At 37.0% G+C, this 19,742-nt stretch overlaps 2 protein-coding genes across 2 annotated transcripts; both read left to right on the top strand.

The window, feature by feature from the left end:
- The first annotated feature begins 5,971 nt into the window (after positions 1-5,971).
- LOC124179068 (tubulin-specific chaperone C) lies at positions 5,972-9,941 on the top strand. The gene is made up of 3 exons (XM_046563086.1): positions 5,972-6,247; positions 7,382-7,633; positions 8,585-9,941. The coding sequence occupies exon 3, from the start codon at positions 8,760-8,762 to the stop codon at positions 9,786-9,788; it is 1,029 nt and encodes a 342-aa protein (XP_046419042.1). The 5' UTR covers positions 5,972-6,247; positions 7,382-7,633; positions 8,585-8,759; the 3' UTR covers positions 9,789-9,941.
- A 772-nt stretch (positions 9,942-10,713) lies between these two features.
- Positions 10,714-12,069, top strand: LOC124179071 (ATP synthase subunit g, mitochondrial-like). Its single transcript, XM_046563091.1, has 2 exons — positions 10,714-10,864; positions 11,715-12,069. The coding sequence occupies exons 1-2, from the start codon at positions 10,822-10,824 to the stop codon at positions 11,972-11,974; spliced, it is 303 nt and encodes a 100-aa protein (XP_046419047.1). The 5' UTR covers positions 10,714-10,821; the 3' UTR covers positions 11,975-12,069.
- Positions 12,070-19,742: the final 7,673 nt, after the last annotated feature.

The raw sequence follows: 19,742 nt of genomic DNA, 5'->3' as shown, positions 1-19,742 counted from the left end.
CATGAAAATTTAAATAAAATTTTTATGACAAAGTGTGCATACGTACAATTAATAAAAATTCTATTTTTTTTTATAAAAAATTGTACGAAATGTCCCAGTTTCTTTAAATATTTGTCGGAAATCGTAAAAATCATTATCTCCAGGGTAGAATGGCTCGCATTTACGCGATGGTTTTTCTTACGTCAAATGTTTAGTGAAATAATAAATAGTAGTTTCTTCGTACGAATCACCTATTGTGACACGGTGAGTTCAAATATGAAGGACAGATTCTCTACATCTATCTAGACTCATACCCAGAAGATAAGAAGACCAATTTTCGGCTGTAGACCCAAATTCTGCTAGATACAGGGTGGGCACAAATTTATGGGAACAAAATCCCATAACATTTCCAGGTGTTCCAGGACCTAAAACTTGTCTTGAAATGTCTTCTCTGACATTTTTCCATTTCTAGTATGTTACTCAAACTTGAATCGTTCAATTTATTAACTCGATATTCAGTTGATATTCAATTCGAATTGAAGAGAAATATAGTATACAAAAAAGTCAGTTCAAGCCAATTTGTTTTCTCGACGGAAAAAGTAAACTTGTGACATCGAAAAATCATTTCTAATTACCATGACAAAATTAAAAACCCCCTAACACTTGCAGGTTTTCCAGTTGCGTTGACTGGTATACCTATATCCTCAGTCAACGCAGCACGCCGTAAGTTGTTGGAGAATTCATACTTTGGCTAACGTCGCATGTTACGGTAATCCCGTAAACATTACATAGATTGCATTGCGCGTAGCTTATGTGGTGTTTTCACACGGTCGTTGGGACCACAGAGCTATAGAAAATAGAGCGTAAACAACGGCGTAAACATCCCGTGAACCGTTGTTTGGAGTATATTCTTCAGTCACACGTCAACGAATTTGAATCGGTTCTCTAAAGGACAGAAGATAATAATTCTCTCGCCCACTCTGTCGCTCTACCCATGGAGTGGGGGCCACAAGAGGGGAAGAACAGATAGGCAGGCGCGTGCACTTACCCCCACTCCATAGGAAGAGCGACAGAGAGGGCGGGAGAATTCTTATCTTCTGTCCTTCAAAGAACCGAGTTAAATCTCTTCTCAGCGCCGTACGGCATCAGTCGTTTCCGAACAATCAAAGTGAAATCATGGTGCTTTCAGTATCGGTTCGATATTCAGACCGCGTTGTACAAGTTGTGTCACGTTTTTCGATCAGTGTATTCCCACCATACTCATCTATGAATAATACACAAGGAGCAGCGTACAGCCTGAAGAAAAACCGAATTACTGAAATTAAAACAGCCTGCGAACGTTGAAGGTAAATTTCGTGTGCCGGGTTTTCATTGTTTTGTGTAACCTCAGATTTCAGTGATGTCAATTTTTGTCTCTGTACGTCGAGTGTCAATTTTATTAATTTTTTGGCTGATTTGTGATGGCACAAAAAGTGAGTGTCGAATCGAGTGTTATTGCGGTGCCGATTTTTGGATTACGAGAAATTAGTGATGATCTGAATTATGTGAAAAGTGCGGCGTTTCACCAATAAACCTGAGATTCTACAAAAACTACTACATGTAAAAGTGTGAAGCAGCCCAGAGACTCGAGGTAATAATACCTATTTTAATTATGCATTGATAATTCAGGGTGGTACATTTGAAGCCGAACTTTTGTTCTCGCATAACATGCAACGCATAAATATGAAACTAGACAACAGTAATAATTAATTTGCCAACTGAAAAGCCAATTTGTTAATTTAATTGAACTATTCTGTTTTGTATTTTACAGATTTAAGCAGAAACTTCCGAGTAACTTTTCTATTTCTCGGCAACGTTGGTGAGTTTGCATGTGTTAGGTTATGGGTATTTCCCTGGGATTCCTCTGTCACGTGGCGTGGCGGTAACAATTGTTAAACAAATCTTCGATTTCTTAGCTGCATGGATAGGCTCATTCACGATCGCAACGTGCTTGACTTTCAGTCGAATCATTATTTTTCGCAATGCAACTTAGCGTAGCTTACTTCAAGTTAGAAATTTTACACGTTGCTAAAAGTGGAATGAGCATCGCGACAGGCAACCATGGCTTACTCGGCACTCGCGAGATCGAATTGTGTTTCGTAACTGATGTAATAATCTACGATTGAATTTACTGATGACGCCGTTTAAGTGGTGGGTTCACCTGAGGTTTGAAGATATTCAATTATTCACGTTATGGTTAAATTGATGAAATTCCAAAGTCTGGCATAACGTAACGTAATCAAATTGCATTTTACATTATATATCATTTTCAATCTTTTAACAGCCAACAAGTATTGATCAACTGCAGGCTTAGCTCGCTTAGAAAAATGCTAATTGGCATTCAGGATGTTTTTAATCACTTTTACAAAAGGTTAATGTACCGATAGTCTGCCAACATTTACTAAAATAATAAATGCAATATTAGAGTTGGCGGGATACAACCGCGATACTGTATTCCGAGAAGGCAGACTACGATACAAAAACATTTTGCTCCCAACAGGTAACCAACGAAAATGTAAGTCAGTGACCACGGCGCAAATGATGAAGAATGATGTGTGTTGGAAAATATGGAGAATCGTTTAGATCGAATATAGGTAACCGGGTAGGTAGGTGGACGTTTTGGGATCCGTCGCGGGATTTATGCATGTGTGTGTGTGTGAATCTCTCTTTTCCGTTGGGTGGTTCCGTTGGGAAACAGGCAAGGGTAGGAAGGTCGCGATGTGCCGTGATGTTACTAACTTTAGTAATCCACAGCGTCAAACGATCACAGAAATTTTTTTCCCAAAAGACTGCGTATTCGAGTCTCGCGACCGTTTGTAAGCATTTGAATATTAACGAGATCGAATTTTCCATTTCTTGTGACTGCAACCATTTTTCAATCGTTATGCAATTCAATTATTTAGTCATTACCGATCGTTCTTCCGTTCAATTGATCTCTGTGATCGTCTGAATGGGCAAAACGCATCTCTGGCCGATCTATCGCGTTCCGTGGTACGCTAGATGGGGAGACATGTTGAGCTCGAAGACTTCGCGTCGAAGAGGACCGCCGACCGTCACGCCACACAATAATGCATGCCCTCCAACCCCCCTCCTCATTTTAATTCTATTTGTAATCTGAGAACAACAATCAGCATAGCAATGTGTCTGATTCAAAAAGATGCAGATGTGGATTGTATTTCTACAGAATTCTTGGGACAAGTCCCAGATAATACAAATGTTTTGACCGTTTAATCTATCACACCTTGTTGCGCGCAGATTAATCACGAGAATTGGACGTAGCTTCATGCGCGTAAATTAATAACGGGAAACGGACACGTTTTTTTGCGTGTCGATTTTGCAAACAGTAGATAACAGAGTTACGCACTCTCGACGTGCTGATTTTTCAGCTCTTCGGTGAATTTTTTGATGAATAATAAAATTCTCAAATTCCACGATGCCTTTTGTGCGTGGACTTGATACCTTTCTGTCATGAGAAAGCGCGGCGTTTGAAAACCAGTGCTTAACGCGCAGGAACAAAAGTCTTGGTAGTGTATACTGATAGTGGAAAATCTTGGCGTAAGTATTTATGAAATATGTCTGAAATGTACAGAAATACTCGTTTAACTGATCGTATTATTTTCTGTATCAGGGTGGCAAAACCAATTTTTTAACAAATGTACTGAGAACTACAGAATATGCAGTCGAAAAAGATATTCACTTTAATAAATTCAAGCAGAAAGAGATGTCGATGCAAAAAATTTAGAAAGTTTTTCATTCATTAATTCAATAGATAATTGTAGCAACAAATATCAAAATGAATATCATGCTGCACTCGAGCCATTTTTATTCAGTGTATGAACTTATGTGATTGTGCTATCCATACCTTCGTCTTTTTCAGCTGATAAAACTTTCTATTTTCCGATAATCTCTTCTTTGTTCAATCCAGCTGATCGAACCTTTATCTGTTTCAGCTAAAAGTCGTACCGAGTAAGATAATTCATAATACGCGTATGCAATAAATATTTTTCTTACGCCCCGTAGATAGTTACGGAGGAAGTTGTAAAGGCCGGACTTAGAAGATACATTTGTAAAATGCGGAAAAAATTATGCACCAATAACTAAACGTTTTACGCATAAGTCAGCTGCCTCGCCACCAATTTCAGAGACCAGTACAGGCGTTATTGTATAGCGATCTTCGCAGGAAGAGTATCGGTTGGAATTTATCGAATGTATGTATATTTCTCCAAAGCGAACAATCAGCCCACCACCGGAACGCGATGCCGTTTCAATAACTCATGCATATTTTTTGAACGATTACCAAGCAATTACATGAATTTCTAACGAGTTCCTTCTAATTTTAACATACAGAATGTAACTCACTAACGTTCTACCAATGTCACCTCTTCACTTCGTGAAATTATCCTTCTACCTAAGTCTGCAAAATTTGTAAATTCTCTTCGCAAAAATCTGTAGAAATACTGCGATAGATCAGAAACTTGTCCCCGAAAAGACCAATGGATTTTTGGAAGCAGAACACTCTTGAAGCTTCCGAAAGGTCTCACAACCTTTCATTTGTAATTTTTTTTTTTTATTTTCGACAGAGATATCGTAGACAATTGATGAGAATTTGATTATAAAGAATCCGGAAAATCCATCTATCGGTGATATCAGTCGTTAGTTTCTGATATTTTATGTATATTGTTATTACACAATTGTATCTTCTGGGTAATATCACTATTAGGGGTTACCGGAAAAATACTGAAATTCCGGATGAAATAGTATCGACTTTGACGGAAATAGATATTCTCATACTTGAAATTCATAATAATCAGCTCGGGTGCTGCTATAAATGTATAATAAAGTGGACAGATAAAAGTAATTATAATCTGGGCCACTTAATAATTTTCTGAACAATCTTGTGTTTGGGAGTCAGCGGACAAAGTCGCAAACTAACCAGGTAATATGAGTAGAAGTTGAAAAAAGGAACCTTGAACATCTTTAAATTTTTTTTTTTCCATCACTTTTGTGATAATGGTTTCTGAGGTTCATCGGGGTTTGTTACAGAATCGACTCAAACATTAGTAACAACCGGCTCTTACTTAATTTCCAAAAAATATTTACAAGCCATATTTTAGTGTATAAAGGTCTGGATTTTCCGCTGCAAATAAACTGTATTTTTAAAAAACCACGGAAATCTAACGTCAGTCAAGAAATTATTTTTATATATCAGCTGCACCTTTTGGAATGTAGATATGAGCGATGACTGGAGATACATATTATTATCCTCAGTTAACGGTACGAGTTAAGTATTAACTAATCATATGTACAGAAATTACGTAAGGTACATACATATCGGAACAACTATACATCTTCATCCTTCAACTTCTTCGACTATGTCTCCCATACTTTGCATGAAGAAAAGGTTTCTAACTCTGTTTACAGCTATGTGCATGTTTACTGTGCATCTATTTAGATAACATCATTTTTATCGATCCGATGGAGTTAGATTGACATTGCCGAATTTAGTCCAAATAAATTTGCGTAGTTGAAAAGTATACGGCGTCCATACGGGGTTACATGAAAATTTCAGTCTATTTCCGTTCATCATTCCATAGGCATAATAATATTCGACTCTGCAGTATCTGGGCACACGCGATGAGCGATGGTAACATCAATTCTTGTCGTCTTTACGTACCGACCGCTTGCCGGATTGCGTTGCGCGTGCAAGGTAAAACGCATAGAAGCATAGAACGCCGCTTCATGATGAATTTATCTCGTCCATATACGATTACGAAAAGTCCCATTGGTTATCAGTCCTTATATATCTCCAGTCAACGGTTCAGTCTGGGTACATGAATCAACAGCGAAACATAAAATTCCCTATTTTTTGCGGAACATGAAAATTACTGAAACCCTAGTTAAAAGTACAATTGCGCCATTTCAGAGTCCCACTCCGCGGAACGTTACCTTAACCATACCGTGTCTCACACCAATTTACCTCCAACGCAACCCACTTCATCTACTAGTAGTAGTTTATCTAGCGCTGCAAATTCAGTGTTCACTTCACAGGCGCCAGATGATTTCCATTTTAGGAAATCAGCCGTCTGTACCTTCTTTAGTATGCTGTATAAACCAGCCAAATCTCGAATCGGTAAAGGCACAAGAAACGGGATAAAGGCTGTACTCGTAGCCGAGTGTATACTTTTTATCAGCAGCTTCTCAGCGTGGCAATTATTGAGACACTCCAGAGGTGAGCAGCGAATAACATTTGTACCTAAATCTCTGTCGACTTTTAGGTTATCCGTTTCACATCCCAATTCCTCTTCGATCTCGAAACATATTTCTCCTCTTGAGTACAACTCTGATTAATAATACCCGAAAAAGTAATTTTCCAAATATGTTACTTCAACTCTTTCCACCCGTAGTTACCAAACACTTTGTCCCCAAAGTATTCATCTGCATACTAATTCACACCTACACGCCCTTTGCCCGAACAAAGATATGTCTACCCACAGCAGCTCATATGAAATTCGGTACTTACTACTTATCTAATGTAGCCAAAACAATTAGTAAGCGGCTGTCAAAAAATTTCATAATCGAAAATTCGGTCATGAATTATTTTTGTCCCCTCATCGCTTGGCATAAACTTGCATGATAATGAATCCTTACCTGGATTATCAATAATTTTCGGTCAGACAGTTGTAAAGTTTCATCGATTACTGCTCTCTACTCTTTTGATCCCACTTTTGTTCTTAAATATCCATATAAATCTTTATAGGGTTCTATGCATTAATCATAAAAGTAAGATTATGTTTCAGTTGATGCTTGAAACTGCTGTAATCTCATTAACTTGATAATTTAAGACTAAGCTGTAGCTAGCCGTCAGAGTAAGCAGTCGAACGTGTTACTTTGATTAAACTAACCTGATGAATGCCGAAAATCAAAGTTTGCTAGATATCTCGTATCCCAAATATTATTACTGGAAATTATGGGCATAAGACTGAACTGCATCATCTTGTTGGAACAAAGTGAAATACGTTTAACTCTTAACACTGGCTGCTTCTTTATCCTAGATTAATTTAAGCTGTGCGATATCTGTAAATTTGTTATTCTGCTTATATGTTGGATATGCCTAAAGATTTAAGTGATCAAGCTTGACCTGGACTACAAAGTCGTGCTAATACTGAAAATGGTTCATAACATTATTTAGCCTTAAGTTCGCTATGTTGTGCTCCCGCACAGATTACCAAATTTCACCATATTTATTTATCTTTAGACTTTATCATTGAATCTCAAACACAGCGTCAATCTAGATTTTGAGCAAGCTTGATCGATCAAACCTTTGGGTGCTTATGAATTGGATGTTAAAGTATGTTTTTATCAGGTTCCAGATTGTTCTGTCGCGAACACTGTCCCTACATTTTGGACAAATATTATGCATTTGAAGAATACACCAGTCCCGAACTTAAGAGCAAAATAACAGATCAGATGATCTGGGAGTACAATCAGAAATTAGCCAAATAATCATTCATTTTCCATGGCGTTTTTCAAGGTGTTATTTATGCTGGCTGGTACATATGGTTTCTCATACGCATTGTTCGAACTTATAACTCCCAAAGATTCCGAAATAGAGAAGGTAAATATCTCGTACGAGTTTCAATTAATCCTTTCTTTGTTTGACTAATAACAAATGATTGCTGACAATTGTAAAATCCACTTTTAAAATAATTTCTTAGTTTACTTTTTACGAGTTTATCGTTGTAACTTTGGAATGATTTGCATTTTCAGAAAATTAACTTTTTACTGTGGAATCAGAGCTGTTGCAAACCTAAAAAGCAGGAAAAGTTGTAGAAATATTATAGAATGTTGTAAAAAATGTGAAAAATCATCTTTTGCAAATAATCTTACAGTTTAATGAAATACTATAATAGATTCAGAAATATTTTCTTCTAGCTGCCTGAAACCAAATTTGATTTGTCATCAGTCTCTCTGGTTAAAAATACTTGTGAAATTACAAGGGAATAGTACATATTAAAGATCTTCAGTCATCCGCAACAATCGTATGCTATATCTGACTTAACCATTAGACCACTGGTGATTTTAATGTATATTGAAATAACCCACATTTATCTTATTTGACTACAGCTTGGCCAGTATACTGTATACTGTATATAGTATACTGGCCAAGTAGCGGTCTAAATGTTAAGTCAGGATGTTGTAATACTGAAACACTATGATATTGTACTGAAATATAAAAACTTGATCGGCAAATCTAGGCATATAACTCAAAAAATTATCTCCAAACGAAAATTTTTTGATAAAGAACAGTAATGAAATTTGTGATTTAAAAACAAACCTTCGTGATAATTTGAATCATGTTTGTGCATGCCCATTGGGTGTCATAGAAATTGAAGAGACCTGATTTTATTGTTACAACTGTTATATCCACATTGAAATAACCATTTATAATAACTGAATGTTCATGGTGTACTACTTACTTGACAGTTTCTATAGTAACAAACAGAAATTCATGTTTCTAACCGATGGATATTTTACGAGTTTTGAAAATGATAATTACTGATTTCAGCTATTGCGCTTTAGAACTGACCCTAATAACGAGACTCCTTTTCTTGAGACATTGCGGAAAGCTGCTTTGAAACAGAAATCTATGAACAAAGAGCAGAAGACAGCAGAATCTAGCGGCACTTCGTAGATACGAAACATATATCAAGCGGCGTTGAATAATAGCTCCTGTCACAATAATGGATCCATCTACTCTAATAGAGGGTAGCTTACCTGAACGAATAACCAAAAGAGATCGCGAGCGCAAAAATGTGATCGAGAAACGCAGAGAAGAAAGGCAGCAACTTGCCGTGGAATCCGAACAGTCTAGTTATTTCAAAGATGCTTTCTACGCGTCTTGTAAAACGATTAAAGACTTGCTAGACGATGCTTGTACAGCTTCACCATCCGTGCTTCCTGCCATATTTGACAAAGCAAACAAAGAGATATTGACGTTGAAGAACTTTCTTTCCCAATCCAAAATGTATCTAAAGGTTTATGACATTCGCAGAGCACAGGAAAACCTGCAATTACTCGAAATCGAGGCGGATGAGCTGGAGCTGAAATTATTGCCGAAGAAAAAGTTTGGATTCAAAAATCGTAGAGTATTGAAAAAACCGTCGGAAAAATGTCACGATGTCACTGACGGACTGAAGGATCTCAAAATATCAGACAGCATTGTAAACAACGCGACGAACCAAAACAACAAACTTTCAAGCAAATATGGCGACAGTGCCTGTATGATAATGGGAAAGGTGGATGAGAAATTGGTTCTGGATGCGGAAAATGTGAACAAAAATGATATCTTGCTCTCTGACCTGTCAGGGTGTTTCATCAGGATATATGGGGCGCCCAGTACGTTACATATGGTTAATCTACAAAATTGTATAGTCTTAGTTGGGCCAGTTTCCTCGTCTGTATTTGCCGACAGATGCAACGCCTGTTCCCTTGCTTTTGCTTGTCAACAATTTAGACTGCATACTTCAACGAATTGCGACGTTTATTGTCACGTTACAAGTAGAGCTATTATAGAAGACTGTTCGAAAATACAGTTTGCACCCTACAATTGGTCCTATGACGATATTTCTATACATTTCAATTTGGCTGGGCTAGATCAAAAAATTAATAACTGGCAATTGGTGGATGACTTCAATTGGTTGTCGAACGAAAAACACTCGCCTAATTGGTCAGTTTTGGAACCGGAATTGAGAGTTAGGAAGTGGGATTAGTTGGAACACTACAAGTTGAAAGTGAATTCAATTAGTTTTTAGATGGTAGATATTCAATTCCTTTTTAATTAGCAATTGATATACTTACCTCAATAAATTATTTACACGTGTACTTGGCTTTTTCACGAAAATACAATACACTTTATTGCAGAACCCATGTTTGTTGATCTAATCATTATTATCGACATTAATGTATTCCTTTCGTTCCTAGAATTATTCGCTATAGTATTTTGTTATCTGGTAAATAAGTGTTAAGACATCGTTTATTTCAATTTGATGCTATTTACATAAATGAAAGTTGATTCATCCGAGGAGCAAATGAAATTGTGAGATGACCTCCGATTAACAGAGTAAACCGCCAATAGATTATGTAACAATTGCAAATTGAAAATATGTAACAATTCATTAAACCAAGAAGGATAAATGCAATAATGCAAACAGTCTGTAAAAATGAATGGTCAAAGTACGAATGAAGTAGATTTTTATGCTACAAGTTAGAGATAAATGTTATTACGAATGCAAGAGATTACCACCCCAATATTTCCTCGTAATAGCTCCACAATATCAAAACGTCTATAAAGTTTTGGATATGTTATTTAATTTGATGATGTAAGGTCGTCTCCTCGTGATGAAGGCAAACAATCTGTTCAATCCGACATGCAGGGCGACCACGAAGTGGGCGACCATGAAAAAAACTAACCATATTCGTAGATCCAGATAAAAATTTTTTCTTACTTTTATCGCATGGAAGAAAGGAACAATTGTTATTATAGTGTCAATTAGTATATATCTTTAGTCAGCGAACATTAAAATCTTTTATTCTTCCGTCAACTTACACGTGTGTACACGTACTAAAGTCAATACCGAAAATTGCAAATCGAATAACCTGCTGTTTCCCGCCATTGAATCAAATCCGTTCTGATCCGTTCCCTGGAATTACGTCACCGTCATTTCTGTATCGAGGAACGGTGGAATTTCAACATCCCGTGTCTTTTCGTGCAGTTTTTTGATTCCTGGACGAAGAAGCACGAAAATGGCAGCACAACTACCAGCGAAGGCCGTGGGCCTACTTAAAAGTATTTATTCAGAATCATATTGCTTTAGACATAATATATTCATTATATCAACAAATTGTTTGATGCACAATCAAGCGAACAACGTCGTGCGCGATCAATGCTCACAACCTTACATAACATTGATCTACGTACATGTAGTTTCGCACTGTGAGATTGATTTGACAATTTGTAGAATATTTTATTTGTTCGTATTAAAAAGCGAACATTTGTTGTCATGTCATGATTTATTTGTACGAGAAAGTCATTTATCTCTTGGCTTCAAAGGTGCATGATGGTTTCCATTGATTTTCCCAGAGTACGTCAAAATGGTATCGCAATTCAAAGCATTTCCTTTTAGACTAAAACTTGTTCAATGTGATTATTACAGTACGAAACTACTTTTTATATATTCAATGGCAATGATAAAATATTTTCATGCAATGCCACCGAAAATAACCATGTTTCAATGTATGGTCAAGAATCGTACAATGTTTTTGACGGTTGATCGACACATTTCCATGTTAGCTTAACTTTACAACTTCAGGGCATAGTTCTGTCGTTATTTTAAACATGGAACTAGACAGATAAGCGATACTCTGAAAAATGGCATCAAAGAATTGTTTGGTACTTGTACAATGTTTATCACTAGCTGATATAAAAAAAAAACCAAAAGATCCACGACTGATACCAGTATGAAACTACACGTTACGTTTGATGTAACTTACATTCTACAATTTTTCCAATCAAGAACAATTTCGTTTTATTGAATTTAGTTTTGTTACAGGTATGACTTCCATACATTGAAATTAAGTCTTTAGAATTTCACCTTGCATGCTCTAATATAATTCCATTGTTTCTCTTTTTGTGACAGCTGGTATGGTCTTGGCAAAGCCTAAACTGCAGGTTTTCAGGCAATACGCCATGGTCGAGTTGACACCACCAAAACTTTCCGATATTCCTGCTATTCGTTCCGGAATTGCGAAAATCTTATCGAGCGCTAAGAATGGCAGTTACCGTAATCTGACTGTTAGAGAAGCGTGGTTGAACACCCTCGTTGGAATCGAAGTCCTCTGCTGGTTCTATATCGGTGAAGTTATAGGAAAACGTCACCTTGTTGGCTACAAAGTTTAAATCAGACTCCAAATCTATCTGCTAGATAATTGTGTATATTTATAAATGTTCTCGGAAGAGCAAGACATTCGCAAATAAAACTTATAGAAATTGAATTGGTCTAGTTCATATTATGTTATGTAAAATTATGCTACATCCCATTTTCATAATAAATTCTTTTCTCTTATAATAATGAATGCCACCAGATCGGAAAATTATTATTATTATTAGATTAAATCAGTTGAAAGATTTTCCCGAAGTTCTGACCTTTCAGTTGAACGGAAATTCGAGCAAGTTATATGTACCATGCATGTTGTTTTTTTTTCTGACGAACTTCTTCAGAAATTGCATTATAAATATCTGTCAATTCGTAGTAGTTTTCACAAAAATAATGTCATTTATAGTAATAAAAATTTATAAAGAACTAGCCTGGTATAAGCCATGAATTAACTAGAAGTGAGTACAGGTAATATAACGAAAAGTTGATAAATAAATCACTAGTTTGCAGCTTTAAAACAACTTGGAGAGATTTAAGTTCGCAAAGTGTGAGTAACGAGTACGTTCAAATTTATTCCAGATATTGAATTTCAGACATTGTTAAATTTTCAAAGTAACCAATTTTTCTAGAAACGCATGACTACATCAACGTTACAAACTTCGTATTTATTATGTATTGGCTCATTCATATCTCCGTTCGAATAAAAGTTCAAAACTTCAAGAACATACCGTTTGAAAATTTACCTTGACGGGAATATATATGTGTCAGAAGATAATTTTGTTTTAAATTTCGTATGCATGCCTACGGCTAATAAAACAATTATTATTTCTATTCCTATCATTCGCAGTTTTCAACTTATTTATGCGTTTCATTAGTTCTTAGATCGTTCTCAAGAAAATATTATAAAGACAATCGGCGGTTACGTCTTTTTGTTTTTTTCTGCGAAATTTTTTTCATAGGATTTCTGAATTTTTGCAGATCTCGATTTGTCTATGCGTTACAATTGTTTCTAGAATGATTGCAGAAACAAAAAAAAATGGTGGTTACAACATTCTGTTCTGATCTCTTTTTTCGTCGACATACCTTGTGTAATTTCTACACGTATGTTTAATACTCGACTCGTACCGTTAAACGAAAATAACAATATGTATCTTCAGTCAACGCTCATATCTTCGTTCCGAAAGGAGATGCAGCTGACGTGTAAAAATAATTTTTAAACTGACCTTAAATTTCCGTGGTCTTTTAAAAATAAAGTTTATTTGCAGCGGAAAACCCAGACCTTTCTACGCAAAAATACTACTTGTAAATACTTTTTGGAAACTAGGTAAGACTCGATTGTTGTTAACGTTTGAGTCCATGCTGTAACAAACCCCGACGAACCTCAGGCAATCATTATGACAAAAGTAATTTTCAAAAAATTTAAAGATGATCAACGTTCCTTTTCTCAATTTCTACGCATATTACCTGGTTAGATATGCGACTCTGTCCGCTACACAAGTTCCTGCGCAGATCGCCATCCAACAATGCCTGTACTGGTTTTTGGAATTGGTGGCGAGGCAGCCAATTTATGCGTAGAGCGTTTAGTTATTGATGCATCATTTTTTTTTTTTTGCGTTTTACGAATTCATCATCTGAAAGTCCGGCCTTCCTTTCTGTCGAAAGTGATATGAGTTTATGTGATTAATGTGACAAAACATTTCTTGTATGATTTTTAATTGAATCTAAAATCAAATAATAATTTTTTAAAATGCAAGTTATCATATTGGTTGCCTTTTTTTATGTATGTGAATGTAATGATTTTTTTGAAAAAAGTGTTCAACAGTAGATTTGTTTGAATAATCTATGAATCGAGCGGGTATACAAATTTGTCTTGAAAGTTTTTAAATAATTTTCGAAAATATAGATTCTAGAGGTCGAGCGGGGAAGAAGGATGTTGAAATTGCCATACTCTAAATTGCCTAAGGTATACCTTTCTAGTCAGATGCACCTTGTTGACTTTAATTAAGAAACAAAATTTATCAAAAATAAAAATATATTTGCGTGGAATTCACTCTGACCAAAATAGAGAAATCCGAAGGTATACCGAAGGTACGATTCCACGTGCGGTACTCATCATCGAAGCATGAGTTTTATTGACTATGAGTTACATTTACGCCAGAATTAAATTTTTATTTGAAAAACTGTAGTATGTTAGTATTTGACCAGTGAAAATGAGTTAACTTATGCTCGTTTCCACACCACCGCAAGCGGTAGAGCACCCGGTGCGTTTTTTTTTTACGTGGTATCCCCAGTAGGCCTAATCCACGGAGAATACTTGCAAGATCGATCTTACTTTTTTCGAAAAATTGCAGATGACTTTTTGTCACATATTAATTATGGTAAATTGTTTTTCCCATTCAATTTGCACTCGCGTATATTCGCAGTTTGTTCGAAATTTTTGAGTTCATATAACACGCTGACTATTTTTCATCAATGAAAGATGACTGTTTTGATTATGGATGAAAGATGGTTGTTTTAATTTTGGATGAAGGGTGATTGTTTTTATCTTATGCCTGAACGCCGTTTGACTTTGGATGTTTGCGCACGGGTCTTTCTTCTGATGAGGTATGAGATAATCACTAAAATAGAGAACCTGGCGAATACGCGAAACAATCAACAACTGAACCAAGATCGAAAACACGAATCGCTGTAAGACGTTGTCATTTACCTATCGAAAGACGATGCAGAAATCTTTGAAGAAATGGAAACAAATTGGAGTATAATGAGCACAACCACAAAAATACGACAGAGCTATATGATGTTACAGTGGAATACAAACCGAACACGACCACTGAGCGACTCGAGAACAAAAAAACTCTGACACTAAGATGATTGCAATAAAAGACTGTGAAACCATTGAAAAGTAAACTATAGTTGAATCAATTATACTACATTTTGTGAACCAGACCCAAGCCGGACCTAAGCCTGAAAAATAAAACGTTAATTTTTTGGTATGGTCAACAAAACTCAGTTACCTGGAACAGATAATAATGTAATGAGTGACGTATGGTGATATAGACAAAAATATACTTAGCTTGGATGGGTAAAGAATATAATAAACGAAAAAAGAAACAAATTAATTAGCTGGAACATACAAAAGTTTTGATTGGCTGTAACAGACAAAAGGTTTGATTAGCTGCAACGGACAAAAAGTTTTATTGGCTGTAATAGACAAAGGAATCGATTCGAGGGTGCTGTTTCACAGTGATTTTCGAGCCTCTTTGTCACTTTCCTCATCTGTCTAATCGAATAATTTTCCGATCGGAAATATATTTTCTCGTAAACACATCACACAAGTACACCAATTTCTCAAGTCTCTGTTGCACTTTTCTTGAAAACCGTTGTCCGATCGAATGATTTTCCGATCAGAAATATATATTCTCGTAAACACATCACACAAGTACACCAATTTCTCAAGTCTCTGTTGCACTTTTCTTGAAAACCGTTGTCCGATCGAATGATTTTCCGATCAGAGATATGTATTTTCGTAAACACAATAAAACACTTACCTTAATTTCCGGCGCCGAAACGTTGAGTGTGTCGTGTCGGGCTGAGATGCTGGTGTTTCCCACTGAGTTTTGAATCACTTTTCCACTTTTCTCGATAGCCGTTGTCCGATCGAATGATTTTCCGATCAGAAATATATATTCTCGTAAACACATCACACAAGTACACCAATTTCTCAAGTCTCTGTTGCACTTTTCTTGAAAACCGTTGTCCGATCGAATGATTTTCCGATCAGAGATATGTATTTTCGTAAACACAATAAAACACTTACCTTAATTTCCGGCGCCGAAACGTTGAGTGTGTCGTGTCGGGCTGAGATGCTGGTGTTTCCCACTGAGTTTTGAATCACTTTTCCACTTTTCTCGATAGCCGTTGTCCGATCGAATGATTTTCCGATCAGAAATATATATTCTCGTAAACACATCACACAAGTACACCAATTTCTCGAGTCTCTGTTGCACTTTTCTTGAAAACCGTTGTCCGATCGAATGATTTTCCGATCAGAAATATATATTTTCGTAAACACATCACACAAGTACACCAATTTCTCAAGTCTCTGTTGCACTTTTCTTGAAAACCGTTGTCCGATCGAATGATTTTCCGATCAGAGATATGTATTTTCGTAAACACAATAAAACACTTACCTTAATTTCCGGCGCCAAGACGTTGAGTGTGTCGTGTCGGGCTGAGATGCTGGTGTTTCCCACTGAGTTTTGAATCACTTTTCCACTTTTCTCGATAGCCGTTGTCCGATCGAATGATTTTCCGATCAGAAATATATATTCTCGTAAACACATCACACAAGTACACCAATTTCTCAAGTCTCTGTTGCACTTTTCTTGAAAACCGTTGTCCGATCGAATGATTTTCCGATCAGAAATATATATTCTCGTAAACATAATAAAACACTTACCTTAATTTCCGGCGCCAAGACGTTGAGTGTGTCGTGTCGGGCTGAGATGCTGGTGTTTCCCACTGAGTTTTGAATCACTTTTCCACTTTTCTCGATAGCCGTTGTCCGATCGAATGATTTTCCGATCAGAAATATATATTCTCGTAAACACATCACACAAGTACACCAATTTCTCGAGTCTCTGTTGCACTTTTCTTGAAAACCGTTGTCCGATCGAATGATTTTCCGATCAGAAATATATATTTTCGTAAACACATCACACAAGTACACCAATTTCTCAAGTCTCTGTTGCACTTTTCTTGAAAACCGTTGTCCGATCGAATGATTTTCCGATCAGAGATATGTATTTTCGTAAACACAATAAAACACTTACCTTAATTTCCGGCGCCAAGACGTTGAGTGTGTCGTGTCGGGCTGAGATGCTGGTGTTTCCCACTGAGTTTTGAATCACTTTTCCACTTTTCTCGATAGCCGTTGTCCGATCGAATGATTTTCCGATCAGAAATATATATTCTCGTAAACACATCACACAAGTACACCAATTTCTCAAGTCTCTGTTGCACTTTTCTTGAAAACCGTTGTCCGATCGAATGATTTTCCGATCAGAGATATGTATTTTCGTAAACACAATAAAACACTTACCTTAATTTCCGGCGCCGAAACGTTGAGTGTGTCGTGTCGGGCTGAGATGCTGGTGTTTCCCACTGAGTTTTGAATCACTTTTCCACTTTTCTCGATAGCCGTTGTCCGATCGAATGATTTTCCGATCAGAAATATATATTCTCGTAAACACATCACACAAGTACACCAATTTCTCGAGTCTCTGTTGCACTTTTCTTGAAAACCGTTGTCCGATCGAATGATTTTCCGATCAGAAATATATATTTTCGTAAACACAATAAAACACTTACCTTAATTTCCGGCGCCAAGACGTTGAGTGTGTCGTGTCGGGCTGAGATGCTGGTGTTTCCCACTGAGTTTTGAATCACTTTTCCACTTTTCTCGATAGCCGTTGTCCGATCGAATGATTTTCCGATCAGAAATATATATTCTCGTAAACACATCACACAAGTACACCAATTTCTCGAGTCTCTGTTGCACTTTTCTTGAAAACCGTTGTCCGATCGAATGATTTTCCGATCAGAAATATATATTTTCGTAAACACATCACACAAGTACACCAATTTCTCAAGTCTCTGTTGCACTTTTCTTGAAAACCGTTGTCCGATCGAATGATTTTCCGATCAGAGATATGTATTTTCGTAAACACAATAAAACACTTACCTTAATTTCCGGCGCCAAGACGTTGAGTGTGTCGTGTCGGGCTGAGATGCTGGTGTTTCCCACTGAGTTTTGAATCACTTTTCCACTTTTCTCGATAGCCGTTGTCCGATCGAATGATTTTCCGATCAGAAATATATATTCTCGTAAACACATCACACAAGTACACCAATTTCTCAAGTCTCTGTTGCACTTTTCTTGAAAACCGTTGTCCGATCGAATGATTTTCCGATCAGAAATATATATTCTCGTAAACATAATAAAACACTTACCTTAATTTCCGGCGCCAAGACGTTGAGTGTGTCGTGTCGGGCTGAGATGCTGGTGTTTCCCACTGAGTTTTGAATCACTTTTCCACTTTTCTCGATAGCCGTTGTCCGATCGAATGATTTTCCGATCAGAAATATATATTCTCGTAAACACATCACACAAGTACACCAATTTCTCGAGTCTCTGTTGCACTTTTCTTGAAAACCGTTGTCCGATCGAATGATTTTCCGATCAGAAATATATATTTTCGTAAACACATCACACAAGTACACCAATTTCTCAAGTCTCTGTTGCACTTTTCTTGAAAACCGTTGTCCGATCGAATGATTTTCCGATCAGAGATATGTATTTTCGTAAACACAATAAAACACTTACCTTAATTTCCGGCGCCAAGACGTTGAGTGTGTCGTGTCGGGCTGAGATGCTGGTGTTTCCCACTGAGTTTTGAATCACTTTTCCACTTTTCTCGATAGCCGTTGTCCGATCGAATGATTTTCCGATCAGAAATATATATTCTCGTAAACACATCACACAAGTACACCAATTTCTCAAGTCTCTGTTGCACTTTTCTTGAAAACCGTTGTCCGATCGAATGATTTTCCGATCAGAGATATGTATTTTCGTAAACACAATAAAACACTTACCTTAATTTCCGGCGCCGAAACGTTGAGTGTGTCGTGTCGGGCTGAGATGCTGGTGTTTCCCACTGAGTTTTGAATCACTTTTCCACTTTTCTCGATAGCCGTTGTCCGATCGAATGATTTTCCGATCAGAAATATATATTCTCGTAAACACATCACACAAGTACACCAATTTCTCGAGTCTCTGTTGCACTTTTCTTGAAAACCGTTGTCCGATCGAATGATTTTCCGATCAGAGATATGTATTTTCGTAAACACAATAAAACACTTACCTTAATTTCCGGCGCCGAAACGTTGAGTGTGTCGTGTCGGGCTGAGATGCTGGTGTTTCCCACTGAGTTTTGAATCACTTTTCCACTTTTCTCGATAGCCGTTGTCCGATCGAATGATTTTCCGATCAGAAATATATATTCTCGTAAACACATCACACAAGTACACCAATTTCTCAAGTCTCTGTTGGACTTTTCTTGAAAACCGTTGTCCGATCGAATGATTTTCCGATCAGAGATATGTATTTTCGTAAACACAATAAAACACTTACCTTAATTTCCGGCGCCGAAACGTTGAGTGTGTCGTGTCGGGCTGAGATGCTGGTGTTTCCCACTGAGTTTTGAATCACTTTTCCACTTTTCTCGATAGCCGTTGTCCGATCGAATGATTTTCCGATCAGAAATATATATTCTCGTAAACACATCACACAAGTACACCAATTTCTCGAGTCTCTGTTGCACTTTTCTTGAAAACCTTTGTCCGATCGAATGATTTTCCGATCAGAGATATGTATTTTCGTAAACACAATAAAACACTTACCTTAATTTCCGGCGCCAAGACGTTGAGTGTGTCGTGTCGGGCTGAGATGCTGGTGTTTCCCACTGAGTTTTGAATCACTTTTCCACTTTTCTCGATAGCCGTTGTCCGATCGAATGATTTTCCGATCAGAAATATATATTCTCGTAAACACATCACACAAGTACACCAATTTCTCGAGTCTCTGTTGCACTTTTCTTGAAAACCGTTGTCCGATCGAATGATTTTCCGATCAGAGATATGTATTTTCGTAAACACAATAAAACACTTACCTTAATTTCCGGCGCCAAGACGTTGAGTGTGTCGTGTCGGGCTGAGATGCTGGTGTTTCCC

Source organism: Neodiprion fabricii, chromosome 3 (assembly GCF_021155785.1).
Source record: "Neodiprion fabricii isolate iyNeoFabr1 chromosome 3, iyNeoFabr1.1, whole genome shotgun sequence".
In the NCBI taxonomy this organism is placed as follows: domain Eukaryota; kingdom Metazoa; phylum Arthropoda; class Insecta; order Hymenoptera; family Diprionidae; genus Neodiprion; species Neodiprion fabricii.
The sequence above is the reverse complement of the archived record's forward strand: the minus strand, read 5'-3'. Positions and strand labels throughout refer to the sequence as shown.